Source organism: Solanum pennellii, chromosome 6 (assembly GCF_001406875.1).
Source record: "Solanum pennellii chromosome 6, SPENNV200".
In the NCBI taxonomy this organism is placed as follows: domain Eukaryota; kingdom Viridiplantae; phylum Streptophyta; class Magnoliopsida; order Solanales; family Solanaceae; genus Solanum; species Solanum pennellii.
In genome coordinates, this window is record NC_028642.1 from 112131 (window position 1) to 131323 (window position 19193).

General features: G+C 32.3%; 1 protein-coding gene across 2 annotated transcripts in view; it reads right to left on the reverse strand.

The window, feature by feature from the left end:
- Window positions 1-14084, reverse strand: part of LOC107023179 (vacuolar sorting protein 18) — a 39397-nt gene extending 25313 nt beyond the window's left edge. Inside the window, exons 1-13 of one of the 2 annotated variants that reach the window (XM_015223781.2) lie at window positions 13802-14084; window positions 12460-12591; window positions 10094-10306; window positions 9832-9971; window positions 9548-9643; window positions 8536-8603; window positions 6309-6410; window positions 6003-6147; window positions 4461-4604; window positions 4252-4371; window positions 4033-4089; window positions 3458-3517; window positions 2319-2426 (exon numbers count right to left, since the gene is read on the reverse strand). In XM_015223781.2, coding sequence (XP_015079267.1) covers window positions 2319-2426; window positions 3458-3517; window positions 4033-4089; window positions 4252-4371; window positions 4461-4604; window positions 6003-6147; window positions 6309-6410; window positions 8536-8603; window positions 9548-9643; window positions 9832-9971; window positions 10094-10306; window positions 12460-12544 — 1338 coding nt within the window. In that variant the 5' untranslated portion in view covers window positions 12545-12591; window positions 13802-14084. Of the gene's footprint in view, window positions 1-2318; window positions 2427-3457; window positions 3518-4032; window positions 4090-4251; window positions 4372-4460; window positions 4605-6002; window positions 6148-6308; window positions 6411-8535; window positions 8604-9547; window positions 9644-9831; window positions 9972-10093; window positions 10307-12459; window positions 12624-13801 lie in introns of both variants that reach the window. The other variant, XM_015223780.2, reaches the window with a different exon arrangement.
- Between the last annotated feature and the right edge of the window lie 5109 nt (window positions 14085-19193).

Sequence of the window (19193 nt, forward strand, 5' to 3'; positions counted from 1 at the left end):
AGTCTCTCATATCTAATATGTTTAGCACCTTGATATCTTTCCGGTGACTTCTTTCTCATATTTGATTTGCATAGCACCGTGACATCTTTCAGTAACTACTTTTTTTATTCGATTTGTGTAGCCCCATATCATCTTTCCGATGACTACTTTCTCATATCCAACTCGCGTAGCACCGTGCATTTTTGGATTACTACTTTTTCATATCTAATTTGTGTAGCATTGTGCTTCTTTCGAGACTACTTCTCATATTAATTCGCTTAGTATCATGGATTTTTCTAAGTACTTTTTCATATCTAAGTTGCATAGCACCGTGCGTCTTTTTGGTGACTCGAATTTGATTTGCATAGTTTCATCCGTGTTTTTGGTGATTCCCCAAATCGATTTGTGTAGGGTCATGTCATCATTTCGACCCCTACTCATGTATTTCTTTTTCAGTAAGGTCGTTCCATTAATTTGACCCTACTTCTGAATATTTGATAATATAAGTGTTTTCAAGAGGGTACAGCCCTATGATAAATTTTCAAGAATATTTTATCCAAAGAAGATATGAAATGTTTTTAATCTTAAAACGAAAAAGATTTGATTTTTAGTGTTTATGGATTTTGTTATTAATTCTGCATTTTATTGTAGTTGTTCATCACCGAAGTCTTTCGAAAAGATATGTTACAATTTCATTGTCTATATTTGCATTTTCAAAAAGTGGTACAGATTTTTTATTCATCAACTGCGAGAGTTTTTCTCTTATTCAAGGTTTCTACATACAGAATCTAAATATTATACATCTTATAATTAGTTGTGTACTTGATAAGTTTATTAAAATATAAAAACACGTCTCTTGGATTTCAATGATATAACGTATGTCGCTCAAACAATTTGGATTAAATGATGTCTTGCTCGATGAGACTACTTTGATAGACAAAAGACATATTTTGTTGTTCATGTTTCGATCAATATGGTTAAAACTTTATTTTTTGGGACTTTTAATCCAAAGCTTATAAGGAGATAATTATTTCTTTAATATTTGATTAATATAGATTCATCTTACTTTGAGGGGTAATTCATTGACTACAACCCAACATTTGAACCCCAAACGTTTGATTAAGATTGAGTACAATACTTACCATCCCACTACATTCCTTATTTTTTGGATGTCACTAATTGATTGAATGTCTTAATAAGATAGTAAGTTGAATAAATAAAACTCCAAGGTAGTGCGGAACCACCATAACTTTTGAACACTCAAAGTCCCTTCTTTGACATCCGGTGGATCTTTTAACCAATGAAAACTCTATAAAGATCAAAGTCGTTTATTTTACAAGTTTAAGAATTCTAATCTACATGACACCAATAATCTAATGATTACACTAAACTCTTGATTAACATATCTTTACTTCAACATAATGATCAAAAGCATAACATAAACAACAAAGTTTAAAACATGTACTCAAAACAAAAACTAATAAAATAAGCATAAATTAAAGACGGTAAAAAACATACCAGGATCTTTAATAATAAAAAAACATAAAGGAAAAAGTTGAGCCCACTAAATGCACATTGTCCCCTAAAGGAAATTATTTCATACTAGTACCCGAGGTTTAAAGGAATAGATCCTAAATATCTCCATTTTCAGTTCCTATTATGTATAGGTCGAACTTGGATTATCCGAGCTTTGCAGCATTAATCCAATCTCTTGCTATATTATCTTGTTCTAGATTGTTAAATATGTGGATGCTAGAGGTCCTTCCTTTACCCAGTATTATGAAAGGCGCGCTTAAGCCCTGAAGCAAGGCTCAACGGGTTGAGCGCTCCGCCTCGCTTTATGTGCGCTTCAATGTCATCATCAAGGTTCTAAGGCAAACATTTCCTTGCCAATGAGCCTCGTATGAAGAAGTGACACTAAATAATTGATATTTCACTTTATCATGAACTTTTTCTCAATTTTTTTGGTCATATTTTTGTCATTCATGTTTATAATTATTAGTCTTGGACTAAACATATATATTTGTATTCTTTTCTCCCTTTGCGCCTTTTTTCATTAAAGTTCATGCTTTATTTGCGCTTAAAGCCCTCACGGACCTTAGAGTTTTTTTGCGCTTTGCACTTTTGATAACACTGATTCTGTGTAAGTCGGATAATCCAAGTTCGACCTAGACATAATAGGAATGTAAGTCGGATAATCCAAGTTCGACCTATACATAATAGGAACCGGAAACAGAAGATATTTCCAACGTTAACATCAGAACACATTTACAGTTTATGAAACCAAGGAAAAGAACCAAACTTTTAATCAACCAAGCCCAGTTCAAAAAGAGACGAACCTTATCAAGATATAATTCAGTAGCCCATGTCGAAATCATTGTTATTTGACATTTTTCATCCTTTGAAAGACTATCAAGCTTCCGCAGGAGAAATGTTCTCAGTGCATCCTGCAAGCAAAGAAGTGTTATATCCAGAAAAAAAATTCAACTAGTTCTTTTTTCTACTGATTCTATTATTTGTGGTGGTTTTTCTATTCAAGGTTTCCAAATGTCACATGTCAGAAAACTAACAAAATTAACTTCCAACAGCAGACCAAGGAATACCTCTCATTATAACATGTGCAGATGCAGCAAAATATCACTAGAGATTTGTTGTAAAAAGGAATGGGATATCTACACAAACATAGGTTAATTATCTTCCTAAGGAATAATAGCTTCATTTTTGACAATGATAGGACAACTAAGCAAGAAGATGATCATGAGAAATTAAACGTCCCGTGGTTCTGAACTATTACAATTTTTTAAATCAATGAGAGAACTTCAATAATAATCGGCACTGAGATAGCACTGCACAGAAGTACAATGAAGTTCTAAAGACAACAACTGGAATACTGGATAATACTACATCAGCAAACAAAAGCAGTAGCAGCCCCCAAGTCCTGGTGAAGACTTCTGTACAAAAAATGGAAACAGATGCTAAAATGTAAAGATAATTGGAATTCAAGTACATTTGCTTTGTAAATAAGAAGAGATACTAAATTATCAAAATTTGCAGTCAGGAACTCAGGATCTACCATATAAACATGTTCTCCAATGATGCTCAGAATTAAAAATCCTCAGTATGATCTATTTGGGTATCATTTAAGTAACTCGAGACTAAATACAATAACCTATAATGAGTCGCCGCAACGGACTCCAAATGGAAATATCTAAGTTCTAACAAGCTTCTTAGTTCTTACAGCCTAATAAACCTTGACTCTTAAAAACCGAACAACAGGAAAAGTAATGTTCCTTTTTAGATATGAGTTAGTTACTACTACAGATCCTTGCCTCGAATGAGCAAGATGGATTGTTTTTTCAACAGCAAGATGGATTGAACTTTAGTGAATTTGATTTTTTTTGTTTTTTCAACGAGTGAAAATAGAAATCTTTTCTAGCATAACCATAAATCAGTGTTCTAGAATTAAAAAAGCTCATACCTGTTCGCCTATGCTAATGAACTTCAATGAGATCTCTTCAAAAGATAATACATAATTAATCTGCAGTATTCATTTCCTTGGATTAGAAAGGTCTCCAGTTCCAGGAATAAATATGAATTATTTTTGTCAAACATAAATAAAAGAAAACAAAAGGGACATGAGTGAAGAGTTGCAGAATTTGAATCAGAGACATAGTTTTTACAAGAAATATTCAAGACGGTAATCAATTCGATACTACTGAAAATGTAAGGGATTATCTGAAGCAGACCTTTTAAGGAAGATTATCAGGGGTTTCACTTGGGGTATGATAGATGAAAGTATTCTCATTTATCAGAAAACAAAATTCTACTGGTCTTTGTAGAATAGAGTAGACATAGGCACTGATTGCTACAGAAGTTTGTGGAAATTTCCCATTTGCTGGTCATAATGAAATTTGCAATTAGCACACAAGGATCGGATTTTCTTAAGGGGATGTGGTTGGTTGACAAGGATCAAGTTTACAAAGGTACAAAGAAACAACAACTAAATGGAAACCACAAAATGGAAGTAAATAAATAAATAAGTAGATTAAATACTTTTGCATAGAATGATGCAGCTCTGAGGAACTCCTTGGCAACAAAAGCAGCTTCAGCCTGCATAACATGAGGTCTATGATGAAAAACCAAAAGAAAATATTCAGCCTCCCAAGCAATAAGAGTTTCTTCAGATTATGATTAGGGGACAGTTATAAATGAGGCAAATATTCAAAAAAGCATCACATATCCCAGCAGAATAGAAGTTTAATTAGCCAAGACCTGAACCAGATAAACTTGGTCTCTCTGCAGGGCATCACGACAACTAGCCAAAGCTGCAGCATATTCTTTTAAGTCCAAGTACACTTTCCACATATCACGACCTTCATCATTTACGGACACCTAAATTCAGATTGTCGATTCAGAAACTGAAGAAGAAATATAATGGTATTACCACATCAAATAAGATTTAGGACATGCCTATACTGCACCTGGAAGATAGAATTTTGGTCATATGCATAAAACAACCCAGCTGAGGCATCACTACATAAGCCAATAATACCTCTTGAAACTGCATCAGATGTCTGATCAAAATAAAGTTCTTCAACTATCTGTTCACTTATCCTGTTCACCACCTACAAGACATAAACTATAGCATAACTATACAAGGTATTCAAAGGTGAAATATCCCATTCTTCAGAATCAAGTGATTTGCTCAATAATTGGGCGGTCAGGTTGCCCTTGTCCTAAATTGTTGTTCTTCTAACTGTCTTCTGCGATCTGTCATGTGGTAAAGCCGTAAAGGAAGGACCTCTCGCATCCATATATATAACAATCTAGAACAACATAATATAGCAAGAGATTGGATTAATGCTGCAAAGCAATAGTGTTATAGACTAACTTCTACCCAATAGAAAAACAACATACTCAAGTGGTCTTGCAGAACAAATTAACCATGAAATGTATTTCTCCTAAGATATATAAAATTCAAGTGGATAATGGCAAACAAGAGAAGACATTATGACAAATGTAGTTTTCTGTTTGATGAAATATCAACTCCAGCACACTCACTCACTGAAGGCTAGATGTCTAGTTAGTTCATTCAGTTGGAATTTTTCTTATCCTTGACACTAGTGTTGACAATTTTTTGGACTTCGTTAATTCCCTGGTTCTAGCATAGGCACTGATATATTGGGGTTAACAGTGGTTTTGGTCTTCTGATTTGGACCTTCCAGACTCTGTCTTTGTAATTTTGGAATCTTCCTGATGCCTTATCAATGATATTATCTCACTCCATCAAAAATCAAAAAAGCAAATAGAGTCGTTCAAGTCAACTTAGGATTGATGTACACTTCTTTTTCTTCTTTTTTTTTTGAGAATTCAAATACTGGTATCGTAATACTAAGTGATGTGCACTACATGAACCTAAAAGTTAAAGCAAACTTAGTCATCAATATCAACACTGACAAAATAGAGGTGTGCAGATGAAAAATTTAAGGATATCACTAGACTTATTAGGTCTAAGACTTCTACACAATTATGTTTAAAGCTAAGAATTTCATCAGCTTCCCTTTTTGGTGAAAGAAAAAGGAAATTATATCCTAGTTTCTTCATGTGCAACAAACAAATATTTATTTAATATCATGAAAATCTTAGTGAAAAAAAAAAGCAACTAAATTTACATTAGAACATTATGGCTAATGCATATATGATTAGTTGGTAGACACACTTAAGAATTGCCAAAGTGATAAAAACTCAAAAATGAAAGAATATATGTATACCTCATAATTATTGCTTCCATGCCATCTAACTTACAAATTCATTTTTGGTTACGTAATCATACGATATACAGCCAAACAAAAAAATTCATATCATTCCAATCTTTGGTTTGAGCATAGCAAAACCCCAAGACATATATTGCATATAGACATAGGCATGCATGAACAATAATTCAACTCTAGAAACTGCAAGAACATTGATCAATTAAAAGGTTAAAAGACATAGAAGCAAAGTCATGGAAGTACCACACACACCTTAACCTTGTTGCCAAGGAGAAGTAGGAAATGAAACTCGGATATAGCCAGAGAGCTAGGTTTGACACCTTCAACTCCTTCAGAGAATTTAGAGTAGTCCAGAAGAGCTTTGTTTTCCACAAAGTTTTCATCCCCATTTGGCGAACTACAGTGAGATTTTCAACAATTGTAGAAAATATCAACAAAAAAAAATGTACAGAACTTTAAAGTTTAAATAAATTTGAGCATTAAGGCCATGAGATGAAAAAACTTGGGATTGAAACAAACCAAAGAAGTAAGGAAATAAGCAACAGGTGGTAAATCTACCTACGTTGTGCTCCAAATTTTAGGTCACCATGGTAGATACCTGCTCCAGAAAGCCACGTGAAGTGTACAGCCCTCCTTTGCTGGATAAAGAAGTGCAGTTCACTGAAAGAAGACAATCCAATAACTCCTAAATCATTGGCAAATGAACAAACAGTATGTTTTGTATGTACTTGGAAATTAAAAAGTTAGTCTGTTGAAGGAAATTGACAAGTTCAGATGCCCCTCTCTAGATCCAGATACTACTAGGTGAGATACTACTAGGTGGAGACATACTACTGATGGGGTGTGTGAGAAATATTAGGATGGGGTGTGAGAGAAATATAGGAGAAGAATATTATTGAGTTATGCATTTACATTATTAAATTGAGACCCTATTTATGGACACTACATTAGACACCTTTTTCAACTAGGACACTACATTATAATGTTTTTCCAAGTAGGATTCTATATATTATTCCTATTCCTATTCTAAATAAGGTTGTATATACTATTCTTGTTCCTATTCATGTTCTAACACTCCCCCTCAAACTAGTGCATACAAGTCATATGTACCTAGTATGTTACAGATGTAATTAATACAAGGACCGGTGAAGGGCTTGATGAAGATATTTGCAAGTTGATCACTTGACTTCACAAAATTGATAGTCAATCTCAATGTGCTTAGTCTTCTCATAACATATTGGATTTGATGCAGAGTGTCGATAAAACAAAGAGTGATCAACTCAACTACGAGTTATGCCGAACTCCTGAATTAATATGTTGACTTCACAAACCAAGCTTGAGAAGTATATTTTAAACCATAAAATGACTTGCACAATCCATATACAAGGCAACTTAACTACGCATGAGCAACAAAATCAGGTGATTACTTCATATAGACTTCTTCCTGAGATCATAGAAAAATATATTTAATGCCCTGCTGCTTAAAAGACCAAGGGTGAACAAAAACTATAGATAGAAAACGGCAAATAGATGCTATTTTAGCCAAGGGATAGAAGTATCATTGTCCAGCCCAAATATCTAAATATACCCTTTATTTTGGCAAAAGTAAATTTGATAATTGATACAGAGAGAACACTATTGGAAAACTCCGATTTGCGAGAAACAATGCAATGGTCACTGGAAAATGCTCAAAATTTCGTATGGAAGATATGAATAGTCTCAAAATCAAGAGACTGTTCGATATTAAACAAGAAAGTCACTGAAAAACTGGCCGAACAAGCTCACACACCGGTTGTGGTACTAACATGGTCGTTGGTGTCAGTTTGGATCATTCTGACTTCGAAAGATTTGTGACCTGTGATGAAAAGCAGCTTCATCATCATATTTGTAATTTCTAGAGTATCAAGAATGATCCAGAAAAGATCACAAAGGAAAAAGGTGAAAAGGCAACAAGTAAAAGAGAGGATGAGTGAGATGGGAAGAAAGATTTTCCATAGAAGACATTCTGTTTCTGAAAAATAGTTTGGGAGTTACAACGAAGTGTTATCAAAGACGCGCTTAAGCCCTAAAGCGAGGCTCAAAACGTGTTGAGTGCTTCGCCTCGCTTTATGTGCGCTTCAGTGTCGTCATCAAAGTTCTAAGAAAAACTTTTCCTTGTCAATGAGCCTCTTGTGAAGAAGTGACACTAAACAATTGATATTTCACTTTATCATAAAAAGAATCAATTTATTTGGTCATATATTTTCCATTCATGTTTATAATTATTAGCTTTGGACTAAATATACACATTTTATTTTTTTTCTTCCTTTGCACCTTTTTTCATTAAAGCTCACGCTTTATTTGCGCTTAATGCCCCCACGAACCTTAGAGCTTTTTTGCGCTTTTCGCTTTTAATAACACTCTTACAAGCTCTATTGTAACTTTGACATGTTAGATTAGTACACACATTATTGTATATTGAAGATCAAATTAGTAATTTTAATTGATATTTGATTATTATAGTATTCAGGAAAGCCCACTGGAGGACACAAATGAACGAAGATTTGAATGATCAGTCTGCAATAGTTCTGCTGACCAGAATGAGAAGAAACATGGGTGGGGAGATTTGGGAGAAGTTAACTCCTCTAATAGTTAGTTCCTCCTTAAGCTGCTGGACGTATTATCTTTTTTCTAATATATAATCTACTGCAATGTTAAATTATGTGGTTCTAGGTCATCTAAAAACTTAAGTAAACGACTGACTTCCTTCCAATTGTTTCGACAATCTCATAAACAAGGAACTTGCCTGTTAGGTATTTCACCAGGAAGCTCCATGAAATGAACTGTGCGGTCCACATAGCTTGCAAAAATGGCCTACAAACCAAAATGCATCAATTAAATGAAATGTATGATCATCAGATCACGATATGCCAATGAACTAGCAAAACTTTATTGCAATACTAACAGGAATTGATGTCCAAGAATCTTAATGAAGAGTTATTGCACAAAGGGTTAGAAGAAATATTAACAATTTTTTATTTCATGGACAGGTCAATATAGGCTCTGATAGAAATAATTAAGTAGAGAATGAAAGATGCCAAGCAAAGATATTTCAGCACATCAAATCTACAGGAACAGCTGCCAAAGGAATAGATCAACAGCTTTGTACAACTTGATCCAGCAGAGCTGTTGAAAGATACCAAGCAAAGATATTACAGCACATAAATTCAATAAGAAAACAAAAGACCACAAGAAAGTAAGTACACCAAGTTGAAATGTTCAATGAAGCCAAAAGAAGTCAAGGAAGCAGGAGTAGCAAAGTGTACCAAGACGTGCCCAACAATTTCAAGTTTCCAAACTAAAGAAGCACAGTTCATCAATATGAAACGCTAAAAAAAAAACTTCATATAGATTTCAAAGATGATTCCATACCAGTCAAAACTCCAATCACACATAAAGATATTCAACATGATAACACTGAAAATTGCACAAAGGAAAACATAGACAAAACCCGGAACTTAACTAAGAAAGAAGTTATTTTTAGTATTTGGCAGCACCATGTGCTAGCAAAGCGAAGATGAAAGTGAAATCAGAAAACCCTAATGATCCATAAAAAAAAGAATGAAGATGATGAGGGGAAGGAGTCGGTCAAACTGCAGTGCTGAATTAGGTCTTAGGCCTAATTCACACCCCAAAAGCTAACTCAAAGGGAGAAGGATTGCCCAAGTCTTATAAGGAGTCCACTCATCTCATTAACCACCGATGTGGGACTCTCATCATTCTTTAACAAAATGTTTACTTCTTTATTAAAAACTTACATCAAGTGATCCAATCCCCGTGAAAGAATAAAGTCGCGTAGGTGTAACAGCCATCACATAAAATCTGGTACCATTGTGCACACTTGCTGTTTCCATCTACAAGAAGACGAAAGAAAAGAAGGCTTACATTAACATTATCTTAGTACGAAATGACATGACCTACTTGATTAAATTGAGAAGGGAGTGAAAAGGAAACACGTAAGCCACTTGGATGCTTTCTCCTTTTTGGGGAAAGAAGTTAAAAGGAAAAAAATAAGGAAGAAAGAAACTAGAAAACACTGAACCTGCAAACCAGTGAATGCCTCAGGTAGTTCTTTAAGTTCAAATAGTAACTTAATGTACTTCTCCATTTTATCCTTAACATCTACAGCCATCTCGTAAAGTTGACCATTGTCCGTACCCAAAATGATTTCTCTAGTTGAAGCTGAAACCATCATCCACAATAAAATGAAGAGAAAAAAAGCATAACTATTCTGAGTGTCCGTAAATCACTAAATTGTCAAAATCTTGTACTAGAACACAAGAAATTAGAAAGCACTAACCTACCTTCTGTTATATGTTGTCTATTCCAGGCGACAGCATTGACAACAAGACCTTTTAGTTTGCTCAAAATACGTGGCTTTGTCCACTTAGCATGAGTATAATATGTATCGGCACCACTGCTGCCAATAACAGTGGCAATACAGTGGCTCCCTCCAGGGTCAACGAAAACCTTATGAATTGATTGTTCCCCAGGCCTGCCAACTGAGAGATCTATATCTGCAAAAATAATCCAATACAATTACCCTATTTCCCTAATAGATCTGACACGAGTAGAATAAAATAAGAGCCACCAAGGTATGCTTCGTTATGTAGAGGTCCAAAACTTAATCACAGTCAACACTGGATTCAAGAAAGCATTACTCAGAGGTCACATAGAACAACATTTATAAATTTCACTTGAAGCTCTTTTTAAGTTGCTTCATAAACAAATAACCTTGAGAAAAGGAAAGTTCCATTTCTCTCCGCACAAAAAGAAAAGTAGAACCAAGTTCACAGAATGCAATCCATCCCAATGATCTTTCTTAGATCAAGGAAAAGTTCAAAAAACAGAAAGATCATATTTGCCAAGGAATAAAAGATTAAAACACAATAACACACAAGATGTTCAAATTACAAGGAAGCATGATATGAAAACTTCAAAACACACCATCCAAAACCTTGAATATACTCTTCAAAGAGCTATTGCCTATTTTCTCCATCTTTTTTTTCTTGGGCACAAAGGTAGTGTATAGGACAAATTGTACGCCCCTTGACTATTTTACCAGGTATACTGGCAACCATCCACTAACACAAGTACCGAGTGACTATGTCCATCAACACTTAGACAGATGGGGGAAAATCATGTAGTGTTTGCCCCACCACTACAGAGGTTTGAACCCTTGTTTCTCATGATTTTTTTTTTTGAGAAAGGCCTTGTTTCTCATGATTTTCCTCCCACTTTCTCTATCATTAAGTCATATCACTAGGTCTCAAATGTTCCTTCTGCGTTGGGCTGCAATTATATTCTAATCACTCTTCATTCCAGACAGAAATGCATCAAAGCTACTAGTTGAACTTTCTTGCATCAACTCTTCCCAAATGCAAAAGGCTAAAACAGTAAATTCTTCCTCTCTTTTTTTCCTGATAAGTTAAAATAATGAATTCTCCCTTAAATCAACAACGTAACACAAAGCACATGTTCCAGAAAAGGAAGGAAAAAGAAGTTGTATAAGAAAATAGCAAAAGTTCTGTGTTACCAAAAGCAATGTAAAACCAAATAAGCATCACATCTGCAAGGAAGTACTTAGTATACTCTTTATTTGAATACACTATCATTAAGTGTTCTAAGAAAAACTCAAGGCTTTCATGTTTATAAGACCTTCATACACGGTCAATCTTTTTTGTCACAAAATCTAACTAGTAGTTGTTTTGGAAAAAGGGCAGCAACTAAAAGGGCAAGTCAGAAGGTCTCTCTAGCCTATAAAACTATAGGAAAAGAGGTACGCCATCTCTCTATATCTCTCTCCCCCTGCCTATGTAAAATTATAGTTCGTATTGAACACCATCAGAAGCCATAGACCATCACCCAGCCAACATCAAACTCTGTGACAATCATCTGCGTCAAAAAGCTCGACTTGAAAGCTTCAACACTTTAAATTTGTTTGCGAGAAAAGCCTCAAAACATTCATAATGTTAAAAAAGGAAGAAAAAAGTTAGAACTAAAAGACATAAAATGAGAGTCATGAAATTGTATGAAAAAGATGAAAAGGCCATCACATCAAATTCTGGAAGTGGTAGAAAATGAGCTTTGATACCGTCAGCATCCAAATGTGAGCACCAAAGTTTGAATGTGATCTACTGAGGAGGCATTATTTGTGTGAGATTCACTCTGCTACATAAGCATTCTCTCAGAACCAATAACATGCATGTTCTTTATCAGGAAAGAACAAAAAAATGCACCACCACCCCCCCCCACACACACACACAAAGGCAATTCCAAGCATGTTCATCACATTTTAGTAGTTCATTGGGTTTTATTTTATGACTGCTACTTGAACTCCTTTCTTTTTTCTTCTTTTTTTTGAAACTGGTAACTTCTACTTGAACTCGTTAATAAGGCAACAATATAGAACGTTACCAGTCTACCTGTTCCAGCCAATCAAGTATAGCATAAGAAACATTAGCTGAACCTTTATCCAAAAAAAGAAAGCATGGAAGAAACAAACATCCGGCTGAAGACAAAAAAGCGTCAGGGATATGAGACTTTTAAGCTCAAAAAAGGAATTAAAAGAGAAATTACAGATATGCACGTCACGAATCTTTAAGATACGACATAAATGGTGTCTTTATTACAAATTTCCATTAGAATCGAGTCTTTTAAGCGAACGTACCATAAGAATCACCCACTCCAAAGTCATGTCTGATCACCCAGCCTTTGTTGGTTCCAAGAACGATGACATCATTGCCAGTCGCCATGCATGTAATGGCCCCACGGCCTTTTGTGGCATATCTTTCAAGAAGATCTACAGAGAAAACGTGATGTCTTCTTTCCATTCTAAAAAATGAGATGACATAAGCAAACCAAATCAAAGTTGAGTCAGGCAAAAGTATTCCCAATCTTCAGTTATGAAAACTTATCAAAACGCTAAACTTAAGCCATCAAAAAAAGGAATATCAAGGCATCCAAGAGTGTGCCTAGTGGTGGATGAAGTGGTTGAGAGCTGAGGTCTCAAGTTTGAATCCCAACGGAGACCAAAAAAACTAGGTGACTCTTCCCATCTAAGGAGGACAGAGTTACTTGGTAACTATTGTTGGTGGGTGATGATAGGCACTCCATGGAATTAGTCGAGGTATGTGAGAACTGGCCAGGACACCACGGTCATCAAGAAAATAAAATAAAAACAAGGCATATCAAGATGATTAGTCAACAACTCCATTGGACATGCAGAAGACCTTGTTTTGCAATTTGAAACTAATGGGAGGGAGCTATAAGTGCATGAGTATTGCAAAAAGTACACTCTACAAGTTGGAGTATGGTATATTAAGTATAACTGCAGTTTCTTACTTGTCCCATCATATTTTAGTAGTCTTCTTTCACGGCTTTATGTCAAAAGGTGCAAAAATGTTTAGAACAAAATTATCATTCAGAATAACACTGCAACCAAAGAGAAAAAAAGATGCCCCTCCCAAACATAATGGTGGGCGTCTAGCACATGACACCAATAACCTAACTTGATTGGTGAGTTGGTACAACGACTCATTAATACTTTTTATTTTTATTTGCACTTTGAAATTACTCAACCTGCTTTGAAATGTTTTTTCCATGAGCCGAAGGTCTATTAAAAATAATCTCTCATGGAAGGGGTAATTACACTAGGTATGTATCTGTTGTTGTTATGCATTTAGAACTACATAAAATATTACTATTAATCATAATCTTTACAATTGCAATTATTTAGAATACCATTGAAGAAATTACTATTTGACTCCTTAAATAGTAATCCTAACAAACAAAATAGAACAGATTCATGAACAATAAGCCTATTGAGCTCAGAAATTACTAACATTTTTCAATTCATGCAAAATGTAAATTCATAAACTAATTCAATTCAGCGATCATCCCATAAATAACTGTTATATATGTAACTCTTGAAAAACTGTGAAATTCCTAACATCAACTAATGAAAAAAAAAACATTATTTTGTCAAATCAGGACAAAATAGGGGAACTTACAAGTCGATTTCGCCGGAAAAGATGAAATTCGCCGCAGATAGAGATGAAGAGGGGATGGCGTCCTTTAATTTGCTGGAAGAATAGCTAGGTGGCGGAGATTGCTGGTTTCGGTGGTGGAAAAAGGAAGAGAGAAGTGATGATTCGCCGTGGAGAATACGGACGGCGATGGAGATGAACTGATGATGAGACGACGAAGGGGACTGATGCTGACAGCGAAGGAACTCGTGAGGTGGCGTGGGCTCTAAAGAGTCAATTGGAAAAAAAAAACTTTACTAAGCAGTTCTTAAAAAATGAATAAAAAAATCACAAATACCCCTAATCTATAAGAAAAGGCTTGAGAAAATTAAATACTTTTATTTTTCAAACTTTTTATAATTCTATTCAAATTATTTATTAAAAGAAAAAATAATTGAAAATAGGATTTTCTTTTTTTCTTCTCTCAATGTTCTCTTTTCTCTTTTTCTTCCTCATAAAATTTGAAAATGCAACTGCCAAAACAAATATTTTACTACATTATCTTATCTTGCTCCTCATCTTCGATCGTGATTTTTTCCTCTTTCTGAACTGAAAATTGTGTTCGACTTAATATGGATAAGTCATTTTTTGAGAGATTTTACAATTTAGAACAATATTTAAATTTTTTTTCTTGGATTAATGAAGATTAAATCATCCTATAGATGTAAAAAATAATAGTGTAATTGTACCTATTATTTATTATTTTAGAAAGAAAATTAAACAAATCCAAAAAGCCCTAATTTTGAGAAAATGTATATGTAATGTTAACATTCAGTGAAAATTTATTTTTTGTTGTTGTTTTTATGACCATTTTGTCCGTATGATTTTAGAAATATAGTCTTGTTTAGTTGTTCAACATATATTAGAAATGTAGGAGATTGAAAAAATCTATTTCTTAATCACATCTATAATTAGTGAAAGAAAAAAAAAACAATGACTACTGCTCTGTATCACACTCAAAACCAAAAGGTAAGGAGAACAAGAAGGAGACGGAGAAGGACCTAGAGAAAGAGAAGGAGAAAGTGAAAAAGAACACTAAAGAGAAAGAGAAAAAAGTTGAAGTCGACAATTGTTATGTGAAGTAACAATATTCACTTTTGATTAGATTGACGGTTGTGTATACCATTGTAATTGTCTTTTTGGTTGATAAGTTGTATAAAGCAATTGGTAAAGTGTTCATTTTTGCTGATAATATTAATGATTTTGTTTTGGTTAAAACAAATGTCAATTATGATGAAAAAGAAGAATTGTGGTGTATGTGGCAACACATATAACCTATGTTGTAAAAAAGACCACGGAATTATCTGCATGTGCCCCAACAGAGATGATATATGTGGTAATTTATGTCACAGAAAGAAGATATGTTGTAATATATGTCACAGAAATGAGATATGTGACAATATTGTATTGTTATCAATTTTTCTTTTTTGCTGATAATATTAATATTATTATTATTATTATTATTACTACTACTAGTTTGTTGGCAAATCTCATTTATGATGGAAAAGTACTATATATACAAAAATACCATAGAATTATCTACATGTGCCTCAACAGAAAAGATATATGTGTCAACATATGTCACTGAAAGAATATTTGTGGTAACATATGTCACATAAAGAAAATATGTGGTAACATATGTCACAGAAAAGAGATATGTGACAACATTTCATTTTTACCAATATGATATTTGTGGCAATATATATAACCTTTGTTATCAAAAAACACTATAGAATTATCTGCATATACCCCAACAGAAAGGATATATGTGTCAACAAATGTCACACTATAAATTGTAAAAAAAAAAGATTAAGAAAAAGTAAAATAAAAATTTATAAAACAATCGTTCCTTCATTTTTCCCTCTCTCCTCTCCTCTATAAAAAGTCATTTCATTTCATATTTCAAATTTAATTTATTTTTACTAATTTGCCATTTTCTTTTTTTTTCTTTCCTTTCTCGCTTTTTATTATTTCTTAATCGTTCAAATTGTTGTTATATTTGCTACAACATCAACATCAGTGATAATATGTTGCGATTTCTTCTACAACAAAGCGTGTTGCCCTCATCATTTCTAGTTTATCGTTGATATCTTCTAAGGTAAAATTTAATTAGGATTTTGAAATAGCTACTGGTATTAAATCATGACTTTTTTAGTGGTTTTATCACTTATTTTCTTGTAGGATGGTTGGATTGTTATTCCTCTTGAAATATTATCTAATTAAAAAATACATGTTAGGATGTACATGTTGTCACATATGACATGTCTGTTGCAATTTTTCCAGCAGAACGTGCATATGTTGTCACATATGTCACTTCAAGATTGACTTAATCGATAAATTGAACGATTTGCGAATTGAATAATGTCAAATTGGATCAAATTTTAGTACTTTGAACCATAACTAAACAATAAAAATATGTTATAATACTTGGAACAACGACTTACATAAGTGTTATATAACCATCATATGAAGTTACTTGGTCATTGTATGATGACCTGGTGATCTGATAGTCTTTGTAAAAATAATTGATAAAATTGATGAAAGTTGTTGTATAGACCATATTTTCATACTTGGACATGTTGTATGACTATATATTAGTGTTACATGTTGAATTAGGCGACAATTTAATTGAATTAACCCCAAAAAAATTATTTTATGATATACATATATTGCCACATATGACATATCACTTGCAATTTTTTCAACAGGATGTGCATATATTGCCACATATGTCACTTCAAGGATGACTTAATCGATAAATTGAACGATTTAGGAATGAAAAAATGTCAAATTAGATCAAATTTTAGTACTTAAGACCATAATTAAGCAATAAAAATATGTTATAACACTTGAAACAACGATTTACAAGAGTGTTAACTATCATATGAAGTTACTTGGTTATTGTATGATGAACTAGTGATATGATAATCTTTGTAAAAATAATTGATAGAATTGAGGAAGGTTGCTATATTAGACTAGAATTTAGTACTTAGACTGTTGTAGGACTATATGTTAGTGTTACATGTGTTTATAACATCTCTAATAGGATTTGCATAAATCTTTGATCTATATATTTATTACTACATATATAACTTGCTTTAGGTATTATTATGATACTTTACTAGATATAATAATCAATACGTTTCAAGTTTATATCGTTATGCTATTTATGCTACTAATTTATAACTCTAAATCTAATACTAAGCAATATGATAACATGATAGTTTGAATACTCGTAAGTATTTCTTGTCATATATTTTGTGTGTCATAAAGAATATAGTATTGTATTAAGTACAACTTGAAATTATCACTAAACTTTGACGTTAATTGAAACTAGTAATAAACACTTGAAACAAATAGAAAATATATTCAACTCTTACCGTTTCAATATTGTATTGAATATAACTTGAAATTATTACTAAACTTTGACGTTAATTGAAATTAGTAATAAATACATAAAACAAGTAAAAAATATACTAAACTTACCCGTTTCAATGCTTCATGAATTTACATGTTTTTGTAACATTAATGTGCATGCATATATATATGTTTTATAATCATCCTATACTTTATTATTTGAAGTATTGATTTTTCATTCATAATAAATGAATAAACACAATGATATTAACTCAATTATTTTATAATAGTTTTTATCATGTCGAATTTGACATAACTTGAATTTGGGACACTTGACATTTCTAGAAAGAACTACTTGTCATGGGTACTTGATGCTCAAATTCACCTTATTAATAAGGTTTTTGGTGATGGTATAATCGAAGAAAATAAGACATCAAGTTAGGATAACGAAAGTTATGAATTTTATTTTATTTTGTCATCATCTTGATGAAAGCCTCAAGGTGAGATACTTGATAGTGAAAGATCCACTTAAATTGTGGATAGATTTGAAAGGAAGGTATGACTATCTCAAGGCAAATGTATTTCCAATGGCTCATAATGAGTGGATGCACTCACGATTTCAAGTTTATAAAACTGTAATTGAGTATAACTCTATTGTATTTAGAATAACTTCCCAATTAAAATTATATGGGGAAACAATAGAAGATGAGGACATGTTAGAAAAGACACTAACTGCTTTTAATGCCTCTAATATGATATTACAACAACAATATCATGAAAAATCTAATATGTTAGGATCACATGACTAAAAATCTTCTTTATTTTCTTAAATTTCGTGTCAAGTCAAACTAGACAATTCTTTGTAAAACGGTGGGAGTATATAAATAATATTATAAATCACAATAATTAACAGTATAAATATTTAAAAGTGATATAAAAATCGATTGACTCTTTATATTTTATTGGTACCACATAAAATGGGTTTAGATGATAAACATATATTATTTGAAATTGAGCTAAATATTTAAAAGTTATACAAAAAAATTTTGATTAACTCTTGATATTCTATTGGTGCCACATAAAATGGGTTAGATGATAAACAAATATTATTTAAAATTGACGTAAAAGTACTATAAATCACAATAACTAACAATTAAAAAATTAAAATACATATAAAAAATCACTTGAATCCGAAAAATTTATCAATGCTACATCATTTGGACATGAAATGTGACATGTAATAGTTGTAAATTATGTTAAAAGGGTAATATGAATTACAATAATTAATAATTTAATATTTAAAGACCTAAAAATGACAGATTTTTGAAATCCTATATATGCCACCTAAGTTGAAACAAAAAGAGTAATATATATTATTTTTAAAATTAAGTAAAAAGTAGTATAAATTATCATAATTAATAACTTACGATATTTTTAAAGTTATTTAAAAATTTTAATAACTTTTCAAGTTTTATGATATTACATAAATTGAGACAAAAATTAAATATACATTAAGCTTCGTGCTGTCATGAGTCTATATCTTATTAAAACATAAGAGGGGACACAAACATCCCCATCCTAATGTGTACTAGACAGGCGACTTTAGATTTGAATGTCGAGACTCAAATCAAAAAATAAAGAGAAATCAAACAACAAATTAGACGTGTGGTTCGAAATCTCAATTTCATTTTCAAAGATATCTCTGGTGAATATGGGAAAAATTATTTAGGTGGGTATTTTTATAAATAATTACTGATTGTAGTAATGTTTTTTTATTTATTACATTTATAATAACACATGGTAATATTATAATTAATTTGTATTATGTATTAAAAGTAAATTATGCATACAATATAAATATATTTTAAGTGTTTTAAAAATATATCATATTTATTTGGTAATAAATTAACGCAACGTATTATAAGTATATTAAAATATACGATAAATATATTGTCTTTCAATAAAATTTGTATTATATATGTTTTATAAATTATTTCTTTGTAATATATATATATATATA